This window comes from Patiria miniata, unplaced genomic scaffold (genome assembly GCF_015706575.1).
Source record: "Patiria miniata isolate m_02_andy unplaced genomic scaffold, ASM1570657v1 HiC_scaffold_16, whole genome shotgun sequence".
Lineage (NCBI taxonomy): Eukaryota > Metazoa > Echinodermata > Asteroidea > Valvatida > Asterinidae > Patiria > Patiria miniata.
The window spans coordinates 1910446-1922149 of NW_024037054.1; the positions used below are offsets into that span (position 1 = coordinate 1910446).

Consider the following 11704-nt stretch of genomic DNA (forward strand, 5'->3'; position numbering starts at 1 on the left):
AACGTTCCTTTGTAATTTGTTATACATTCGTTATACACCATTCTGCGGTTGGATACATTTCTCATTGATAAAAACGACCACACCTAGCTCCAAGTTGCTCTACTGGCTTATTTCTGGACCACTGACAATGTCTATTTATAAATCGGTGGACCACTTTAGAAAAATACTCTAAAATAATAAGTCAAACTTGAAAGTTGCATCATGATTCACCGATTTACGCCCATGTTAGAAAGTTAACAGAACAATTAGAAATACACTTATTAGAAATGCAGTTGTAAAATTCGTACAATTTTATCATTACTTTAGTATTGTACAGTCAAATTGATCAAACATAATTCATAAACAGAAATGAACAGTCCAGCCGACAATTGTTGAGACATAGCAATCATGCCGTCGTCTTTCCTAGAGACTGCAGTTTTATGTTTTGAAGTGTTTGAACGTCCAGACAGCAGCATAAGTAAATACACATTTGTTTCATTCTTTTCAGATAGCGGGGAGGAGAGGGCTTTGAGATGGACCGAGGGCTTTGAGATGGGCTTTGAGATGGCAAGATCGATCACAATTCACATTAGTACATTCATTCATCATAAGTACGCCCAACTCAACTTGATCATTGTTTTCAGAGTGATGTTTCCTCTTCAGAGGCGTAGCAAGGTCATTTGTATGGGGAGGGGGGGGGTAACACTTCGTGAAAAGGGCACTCGCACATCCGTGCTGAAACGTAGACAGGTGTAGACACTTGGCCTCCGTAAAATCAAACAGTTTGGGGGGGGGGGGGGGGGCAGGTACCATATAGCAGCTGATGCTATATGCCTTAAAATCTAATTTATAAAGGTGAACATTTGTTTTGGTCAACACTGCAAATAAGAGCTTCTTCCACTTTTCATGTGTCATTCTAACTACACGAGGTACAGGGGACAAATCCTCATGATTGAAGAACTGTAATGAAATTAGTTTTTCAAATCATAGTGATAGAATGTTATAGTATACAGACCGCAAAACAACATGTGCTACTCTTTTGAATCGTGTATTATCAGTCGAGTGCCAAGTGTTGTAGAACTTTGTATACTAGTACTCGAATCACGCCAAAATACCCCCACCACCCCTAAAATCATAAATCTCGAATGTAGCACAAAAAAAACTACACCGTACTGGTACTGCTGTGTGCTGTTCCGGTGCTGACATAGTCGGTTGTTTAATTGTAGGGTCCCCTCAAATGCCCTGGACCACCAGAACAGGAGCACGTTCACGGGATAAAATGCCTATGGTTTTATTATATTGTTACACGTTCTTGAAACACTGACCTGAACATTCCTGCCGTAATGTTCAGCCGCTCTGAGGTGGAATTGCCTCAAGGCCAAGGGGATGGCAAGAATTGGCAACACCGCACGGGGCAACTCAGACACATATCAACCCATCAAGTTCAGCGTGACGTTGAGCTGGGTCGTCGCTTGTTCACACTAGGTCATACCAGGTGCCTATTTGGTAACAACGTTTCAAATTCGATAAGCTTGTCCTTTAGGACCCAGAGATATACAATGGATCAGATCATTCTGTGCAGTCATCAAAGCGCAAGACCGCAAGTAAGACAATTTGTTGGAAAATGGTGATTTGTTAATACTTTCAAATCGATATTGCCGCACACTATGGCCCATGGGCGTCGCCAGGATTTTTCTAGAGGGGACAAAACATATTTTTACCCAAAACATCCTGTATTTCTCAACATTTTCTCGAATTATCAGTTTTAGAGGGGGGCAGGGACATTTTGCCCCCCCCCCCACCCATTAAATTTACACCACTATGACTTTTTTTCTCTTCCTTTTTCCCCGCTTTTCCGCCCCCCCCCCTCGCGACGCCCATGCTATGGCCTACATGGCCCACTTTGTTTAAGTTGACGGGGAGACACACACGAGCTGAAAAATAGGACATCAAACGAAAAACTAATTGAAGCCTGTCTATATATTCATTGCTTTACACATGAACCACCCCAACAGGGCGAGTCAAAGAAGCGGGCTGCACCGAGCCTGGCTGGGGTGATTGCCCTATCATTCTACACCGCCAGATAACTCCAACCTTGACCCGGAAATGCACCCTCTCCCTTGTCAGGTCATGACCTAATATTTGACCTCCTTGGTTACCCCCCAAACAACCCGTGATGTCCTCCCTCTAACACATCACTTCTCGGGTCGTCTTATTATCAAGGCCACAGTCATAACAGACCTACCACAGTTCTGGCCGTTCGTGAACTGCACATTGCTTCCACTTCTAATTACCGACTTCTCACATAGTACTGCGCAGGGAAAAACCGAAAAGGCCCTTGGACACTAAGCGGGTAATCGTGGGAATTTCCACCGTTCCGGAATGGAGCGACAATATGGGACTTGGAGAAGTCTGAAGTCTTGACCTACCATTACTTTTGTCATTCACTGTAGGCTAACCCCGAGACTGAATGTTTATTTTCCAAGGTCAAATATAATTAAAGAGACACTACGTACCGGAAAGCGTCAATTTGGACTACGAAACGCGTTTTTAACGAACTGACATTTAGAAAGAGCATTCAAAAGTACAATACTTACTCAACCATCCTTTAAAAAAATTGTCGTTTTTGTGTTTTTCTTGCGAGAACGAATTTCGGGGGTCAAAATGTTGACTCTCAAAAATGGAGCTGTTTGGGTGCAAGTCGTGATTCCAGTCGCACATATCTGGGTTTGGTAAGACAAACACACGTCTTATGAAGGTCACGTGGACTACTCATCAGCTTTTCCGATGATACTTTTATTTGCACGGAGAAAGCGGTATGTTTGTCAGTTACTTTTTATCTTCGTAGGTAATTGGATTATCCTCAAATGACCTACCAAGCTCCAAGGCAAATGGAAAATATCAATAGTCACCTTATAGACACGCATTCAACCACGGAGACTATATACAAGTTCAATGATGTTGTAAGTGCATCCACCATTGTCATTTTTCGTACAAAGAACACTTGACAAAGGGATTTCTTCTCAACCTAGTTCACGCAGGACAAGAGTAAGGTACTAAAACTCAAGTACTCCACAAGAAGACGTTTCCATCATTTCAAAAGGATTGAACCTCATTCCACCGGAATTTCCCTCGAAAATTCACCACCCGCCTCACTGCAAAACCTTTTAGCAATTAAACACTTTTCTAAACACTTTCTTGCTATCACTTTTTAAACACAACTGCCTTGAAACACTGGATAGTCTTTCCATTGTTACAAGTTCTCACTAACGACTGAGACCCCGACTAAGTGACTTTTTAGTTGGTAATTTCACAATCCCACTAATCACGTTTGATTGTGTACTGTGTAATGAATAATGTGTAGAGGATGAATACAATATATTTGGACAGACTCCGCTAAGTCGACCTTGTATACCAAGACAAAAAGTGATGTAATGCTGGAAAACTCTGAGGTATGAGCGAAAACAATTTCAAGTATTCTTTGTTACAAGCTATGAATAGCTTCATGAAATCATCATCAGACACTTTATTTTGTTTTATACAATCACATTATTAGGGAACGGTTAGACCTGAAATATATCCAAATCTCACTAACACTATAACAATGTGGTTAAAATTAATTGGATATGTCAATAGTCATGACTCAGATGATACATGTCTGCTAGATCTTTAAATCAAGATATTTTTGGACCGATCTTCGCATGGATGCGCCAAAACCCGACCAGTATTACTTTCTTCCCAACAGGGCAAACAATTTTCTCAATGAAAAGCAGCTGACATTGTGATGAGATCTATATTAAGTGTCCTCCAAATTGACATAAATTCAATTAAGATATCAGGTCTGGAATTCGGAAACAAGTCTGTCCATCAGTGCTAGGCTGTCACCATCTGTTTCCAACATTTAACGGCAGATACAAATATTTCCAAAGTTCAGGCGCATGATGGGCAGTCTCGTCTGGTCTAACTCTGATCAAAATCAGAAATCGGGCAAAGCCTAAGTCAACTTACAACCGGACCATGGCCTTGTAAATTAATGAATTTGATAAAATCACCCCGATCAATCTAGTTTCAAGCATGATTTCACGATTCACATCCATCTAATTAGATTATTGAAAATATGCAAGCCAGCTTCTACACTACTAGTACTACAATACTTGTGATGAACGAAAATGGTTTCTTTTCGATATACATGTATAGGCATACGATGTCCAAGATATGATTTAATTATAACAATGTTTTCTGTCGATAACTAATACCCATCGCAGAGCTGTATCTCCATATCATCACTCAGGACAGAATTCCTATCACAATTTCCAAGTACATGTACTGTTAGTGTTAAGTAAAATTGCAAAATAGGCCTACTTAATCTGAAAAGTACCTTATGCAAGACATAGAAAATGAACAGAAACTTACGGTATGGTAGTTCTGTTGCCAGCTCCCCCGTGCACCCACGCAGACACCCAAGAAGGGATGCAAGTAGAACTGCTCTACCAGCAACACTCGTCATGGCTTCAACTTCAGGGAGTCCCTTCCCTTACTGAGTGTCGTCTTCTGCCAATCAGTAAGACCGCTGTTGACGATGAGGAACGACGAACGAATGGAATTGAAACGCGAGCAAGCCCACCAGATATAGCTGGGACTTTTATAATGTATACACTGCAACCCCTCCTATAACGTTCCACCGCCACCGGCGAATGTTGTGCGCTGAAGCGAATAAGCAGCGCACGATCCGCCTCCCACGTGTGTAAGCAACTCTTGCTCTATTCTATTTTGTCTTGTCCTAATTCCTTTCTTATTATCAAACACTCCAAACTGCCAATTTTCTTTGCTCTTTCGGTCGGTTTCCAAGGCAGCTGTGATTTATTTTACGTCACTAATCAATAATGATAGTTTTCGCTCTCTAACCGAACTCCGTCAGTTGCAGAGTTAAAAAAGAAATTCTGCCTTGACGACTAATGAGTTTCGGCGAATTCTGACGGCTGGTTCCACTTCATCAAGCCCTGGCCTAGGTACACCGTGCACAGCGTAAATATTGCGGTTTATTTCAGCGATCGGAAGACCTGCATTTGACGGGTGAAACTCGGGACATATTCACATGCCACCGTAAACTGAATACACTTGTAGCATTTGCTAGATCACGCCAGGCATGTTAGGTAAATAATACTACGGGTCCAGGTTAACAAAACATACCAGTGGTTCTCACGCCTTCAACTTGAAGAAGTCACACTCAAGAGTTCGAGAAACTTTGATCTGATGTCAGTTTTAACACGTTTTTATCCACGTCAGAAAGTTTATTTCCACGGCGGATACATTGTTAAACCATGTAGGTAGGGTGGTTAAACATACACCTCATATCATTGCTACAACTGAAATCCAGTCACAGTAAAACATTCTTATTATTCCTCCATGCAGCAACGGAGACACGTTTTGCTCGGAATAATGTGGATTCGGGTCAAGTCTCAAATACGTAGATGTATAAAAACGCGACAGTAGTCAACTGGTAGACAGGAGAGGTCACTTGGTGTCCTTGTTACACGGCTATATCAAGCCGATACAGCTACGTAAACTCCAGCACAGCTTGTCAGCCGACTCGCCTTGAAGAAAATCCAAGTCAACAAACTCTAGCTACTTCTCGCCGCGTATAGCAGTACGGTCGCAGACAGCGTTTACGGGCTATGAGTCGATGACCTACTTCCTATACATCCACGCGGAAAAAATCTTACGCGGTAGTTATCGGGATATATTATACGGTGACACAGACACAGTCAGCAAGACACTGAACGATGACTGAAACCATCTCACACATGAATAAGCCCTAAGCCAGGTGTCGACTAAAATATTGTCCAGGTCTTGAGGGAAAAGTTTCTGAACAATCCGTCGATGAAGTTCGTGACTTCTCTTCGTGGTAAATTGAAGGTGTTTGTTCGATAGCTGGCCTGTAATCGTTGAGCATGGAAGCAACCACCCGCGATCAGTGTGATTGTTCATAAGGGGCCTCAACTGAAGCTCGGAGGATATAATCACATGATGATCTTCAGTGTTTTCTTGAAACACCACCCCCAATGTTGTCAGCGGCGAGTTAAGTAAGTAAACTCAGCGGTTCCCCTTGAGATTCCAGCCGTCTGATACCCTCAAGGAACTGACGCAGCCCACCTGGACTCAGAGTGTACGGTCAATCTTATAACCTACAGGGAAATGAAGGGGGGGGGGGTTAAGAAATACCTGCGTGTCCCTTTCAAGTTGCCTGCAGCAGATTCCGACGCTGCTGCTGATGACGCCTCGTACTCATACCCAACTAATGCCGTAATCATGCGTGACCGCTGTATTCAGGCGAACCACGGGAAAGAATAAAAAGTTCACTCATAATTTAACCCGGTTCTTAATTGAAACTTCCGACACGTAAACTTTATCGCGATGACCTAGGGTACGGGTACTACCGTGGTGTGGGGCTGGCGTGCTCTATGCTGTTCCTTAACTTTGTCAGTGAAAGCACGCTTCACAAAGCTCATGAACATGCACCGACTAAGCTACTGAAAGTTGGTAATATTTTGATGACGGGCCATCACCGCCCATAGGTGATCACCAATGTCAACAAGACGTTGAAAGACTTATATGCGGGTCTTCTTTTGCCTTCTCTCGATGCCGACCGACGCCCGCGGCCTCCGAATACAACACGGGTCTGGGTATCCTTGGCACAGATAGAAAAAGTCACAAGCCTGCATTTATACCGTCCCTTCGGAAATCTTTTCTTACGAGTGCAACAAGGAAAGCCGTAATGGGGGGTTTCTCTGGAGAAAGCGATCGCTCAAGCGGCGCCTAATGCGACCCGCTGTGGTATGAATACGGTCCAATCTCGTCTCTGTCTTATGGCTTTAGAAGTGAACAAGGGTATGAATAATACCATGTATACACAGAATACACATGGACGGTGTAGCATTTCGCATTATTGTGCAAACTGCTACAAATGGAATAATACGGGGATTAAGGGACTGGTGGCGTGTTTGCAACACACGATCGGACGCGAGTGACCACCAGGGGCTGTGATGACCACCGTGGATGTGCTGGACATCCCTCTATCTCGCTGGCCTTGCCATTGGCGCTATCGTAGAAGAAAATAGCACGGGGGACTGGTGAAGGGGGGGGGGGGGGGGGGGGGGGGTTCTTTGACCCCTACTCAACTCCATCAGCATTTAGAGAACTCGTAAAACTGCCAGCATATCCCTTGAGAGTGAGTTACGATTGTTAATCGAGGTTGTTGAACCATCTCCCAAAATTATTAATATCCAATAATTTAGTATTGATATGACCCAATAAATTAGCATTGATATGACCAGTGTTCATTTTTTCTAACATGCAAATGGTTTGTATGTATCCCCCTCAATTAACACCTGCCGAAACAGATTGAAACAACTAGTACTGCTGAAGCTCAACTACAAACACATTTTCAATAATACTCGTCATTTCTCTTGTAGGAGCGATACGACCCCCCCCCCTTGTTAAAGCAGCCGGTACCGGCTGCGCGCACATTAGTTTGACATAGAATTCCTCGGGACCGAGTGCCAAAGTTCCCAAGACTGAAGTTGATGCATCTTTTAGATAGCGCCCTCTACCGTGACTGCCATGACAGCTTGACCACGCTTGCCAATCTCAAAATATCTGACAAAGACTACGGAAAGAATGACTGTGGTATACCTACTTCTATAATAAAGGGCTTACAATTTGATTACAATTTGAAATGAATAAATAGAACCAATTCCATCTTAAAACAGTGAATTAAATACCGGTATTAAATTATGACTCAATTATTCCTAACACCAACAAGCAAACACGAAACAAACAACTGAATCGAAGCTGAGAACATTTTGCATCGATATTTTTTTGGGTACAGTCAATATAAACGCCACACCAATTGTGAAATACCGAAATTGAAATTTGTTTACCACACGTACACCTGTACCCCGACGACGGTTTGTACCGGATATCCTTGTTCACATACTGTCGGCTGTGGTCACTTCGTTCAGGCGGCCCAGGTGCACCTGCTAAAGTAATTTGCTACCTCCGCAAGCTAAATGTACATGGGTCACAACTGGCAACTATGCGAAGGATCTAAAGGGATGCTTGGTTTAGGCGAGTTATGTGAAGTATAATGTTCCTGTTATACCCCTCACTTGTCAAAGCCGCGTCTTGTGATTTTCACGGCTGAACTTTTTGGTGGAATTTCGCGTAACAATTAATTAATGTACGAGGACTGGTGGGAATTGAGTGAGATGAACCCCAATAGTCTATATAGCTTTAAGGGCTGAGGCATGCCGTGGGATGGAGGGCGCAAAAACAGGTCAAAAATACAAATATAATTGACGTGCAATCAGTCATCTACCGGTTCGTGAATTGAAAAAAAAAGCACTGCGTTACAAAATCGATGTACGGAAGCTTTTTTCCTTTGCCTTTTTATCATTTTGGACCCGTGTAATTGAAGCTGCAGTTGGGGATTAAAATCATTTGCCCTTGAGCATTGAACTGAGTTGCTATGATGACTGACAGCCAGTGTTGTAGTACTCGTACTCGGTACTCGTACGTTTTTGTAGTACTCGTACTCGTACTGGTACTCGAATGTCAAAGTACTCGTACTCGAAATGACGGTACTCGTACTCGGGTAGCCTTGTTCAATGCGGTCTCTCGGCTTTTTGTCGAAGGGAGATAATCGGGCCCTGCACCACAATCAACGCGGCTACGTGCGTGTACCGCCGACCCTTGTCCGTGCGTGTACCGTACCACCGACCCTTGTGCGTACGAACGGTTTGGTACTAACACAACCAGCAAGCACAAACACGTGAGTACGGACTGTACGCATGGTGTAATAAGGCAGTAAATGTAGGCCTACTATGTTCTGCGTGTGGGTACGTACGTACGTACGTGTGGGGGATATACGCGCCGCGTGGCCTGTCGAACGCGGACTAGCTCATGCATGTACATGTACTGTGTGTGCATGGCTGTTGTACGAGTGGGTGTGTGTACATGTACGTGCGTACGTACATGTACAAGCATAGCCTCTCGCTGTACAAGTTACTTTCTCACTAGCAGCGTACGGACATCATTATGTGCACGCAATTATGCCTTGCCAAGTTGATTAGGGATTTTCTTATAGGCGATTTTTTTTTTATCGGCGAATCGATAAGCCCAACGCCTTGGTCAAGGCTAGTACTCGGGTAGCAAAGTACTCGTACTCGACATGTCGAAATTGTACTCGACCATCAAGGTACTCGTACTCAAAAAGCAGTACTCGGGGGGGGGGGGGGGGGGGAATGGTACAGCTTGACTTACCACGGCCTTATTTTATCAGTTTGAAATGGTTGATTGGCTTGTGGAGAAATCAAAGTTTCATGATTTTTCTCTGTGCATGTCCGGACAACACATTTAACAGCTAGCCGTGAGTGAGTCTGTATATCGGTCTGACTGGGCCTGGGCCAATTATACACAATAAACCATTTGCCGTATGGCCGTATTCGGAAATACAAGTACTCTTACTCGTACTCGGAAGTACAAGTACTCGTACTTGTACTCGTACTCGGAAGTACCAGTACTCGTACTCGGAGACCTGTTCTTGTAATCGGAGGTACAAGTACTCGTACTCGTCAACCTAAGTACTCGGCAGTACTCGCCAGGTAAACGATTCCAATCATCATCGCGAGAGGGGGGGGGGGACAAGGGGGCGCTTGCCTCCCCCCCCCCCCCCCGGAAAAATAAAGAGGGGGGGATTGATAAATATAATGAAAAAGTTAAGACATTTTTGGGAAAAATTTGCTTTGCCCCCCCCCCCCCTGGAAAAATCCTGGCGACGCCCATGATTCCAATCCCCAATTGAAGCCCTTTTTCACAACATGAAGGATTTTACACAGTTTACATAAACAACTTCTTACATCTTTGGTGTGGAGCAGTGGAGTCCATCGCTTGACCTAGTCTATATAATATCATCAAGGGGTCGACACAATATCACCAACATTACCTGCAGCTGAAACCACCTTGTTCAAGAAAGGGACACGACATGCAATTTCAGATTCCGTCCATATACAAATCAGCACACATATTCATTCTTCATGAGAACAACCCTCGATAGGAACAGCTAACCATCTGAAACAACCACGCAAAGCTTCATTCAAGCCCCACCAGTAAAATCTCCCCTTAAGAAACTGCTCACCGACGCACCTCCTGTTAAAATTCCCACGAGGAAGTATCATGGAGGAAACCCCAACAAGATAACAAAGTAATTAAAAGGCAAGGGAAATTGAACAACACTCATTATAGGGGTTTGGGGTTTAGGCCAATGATAAGGAGTATCTGCACAACTAAAATTTTTCAAAATTTACTTCGTGGATTTATTTTAAAAAAAATTAGACGGACACTTTTTGTGTGACATAATACAATAGGAAGGAATTGTGATAATATTGTAACAAAAAAACGTACGGAGTGGAAAGATATACATGTATATACATGTATATAACAAAATCTAAGTTCCTCAATATACAGTAACTATATACACCTATGTGTATATTATTGACCACCTTTATTCGAATAATGCATTGCTTCACTGACTGAACTGATCCAAATTAACTAAAGCTACTACAAGTATTACAGTAATCATAATCATCGCTGAACTAATTTGAATTGGGGGTGCATGGCTAGTATAACGACAACTATCCCGAGTTCCCGACAGACCACGCCTTCGTCCCGGACGGTAGCTAGGATTTTTTTCAGGCACCCGGCCGCCACATCTCAGAAATTAATTCCCATCTCCTCACATCCGTTAGATGTAGAACCATCAGATACTCCTTCCATAACCATATTATTAAATCAATAGGCTATACAGTCGACTCCTGTTGATACAAACTCAGTCTGACTTAGCAAAAACGTTTGTCGTATCGGAATTTTGTGTCACTAGGAGTATCAGTCCAGTTCATTTTGCCCACGAATGCACAGTCGGACCGATGCTTCGTTAGCTATGACCGGAATTCGTCTTAGCAAAGTTTGTATTGACGGGAGCTGACTGGATATATTTTAATCGAGTGGTTTTATTCATTATCCAGTTCCCTTCTATTTTGCCCTCCTTTTTATACACTTTTTAATTACTGTTCCATGTTTATTATCCTTTTTACTTTCTCATTTGTTTTTCAGTCTTACATGCATTTTGTCTTATCTTGTCCTGTTTTATCTTGTCCGTCATGTAATGCATAGGCGTGCCCTTTTTTTACGAAGTTTTGTAAAGACTGACTTTTTCCATTCAAATGCCCTTTGTTCAACGGCTGCCCCCCCCAATAATTTGTAAAGAGTGCCCTTTTTTACGAAGTCCCCTTTTTTCTGAACAAGTGCCCTTTTCAAAAAAGAAGTGGTGCCTTTTTTTCAGAATTTCGCACCGTCGTCCTGAAAAGCACCATATATTGGCCCTTTGTGTCCAAATTGTCGGTTTTGAACAGCGCCCCCATCAACAGATGGTACCAGCCCCCCCCCTAATTTTACTTACAAATGTGCATATATTTTATATAGTTTGGTTTAATTTCTCTTGTTTATTACTAGTCTTTTTAATGTTCATGTTTATGTTTATTTGAATATTTGTAAATTCTGATGTAATTCAGCCCTTGGGCTGCCATGTCAATCTTTTTATCAATAAACCATTTATAATTATACCCAGGTAATTCCTTTTAAATCACTACAAAGTATACAATATACCATG

At 42.8% G+C, this 11704-nt stretch overlaps 1 protein-coding gene across 4 annotated transcripts in view; it reads right to left on the bottom strand.

Moving 5' to 3' along the window:
• Positions 1 to 6882, bottom strand: part of LOC119722636 (von Willebrand factor D and EGF domain-containing protein-like) — a 72749-nt gene extending 65867 nt beyond the window's left edge. Inside the window, exon 1 of one of the 4 annotated variants that reach the window (XM_038192854.1) lies at positions 4393 to 6879. In XM_038192854.1, the coding sequence (XP_038048782.1) occupies positions 4393 to 4486 (94 nt within the window). In that variant the 5' untranslated portion in view covers positions 4487 to 6879. Of the gene's footprint in view, positions 1 to 4392 lie in introns of all 4 variants that reach the window. The other 3 variants (XM_038192853.1, XM_038192855.1, XM_038192856.1) reach the window with 3 other exon arrangements.
• Positions 6883 to 11704: the final 4822 nt, after the last annotated feature.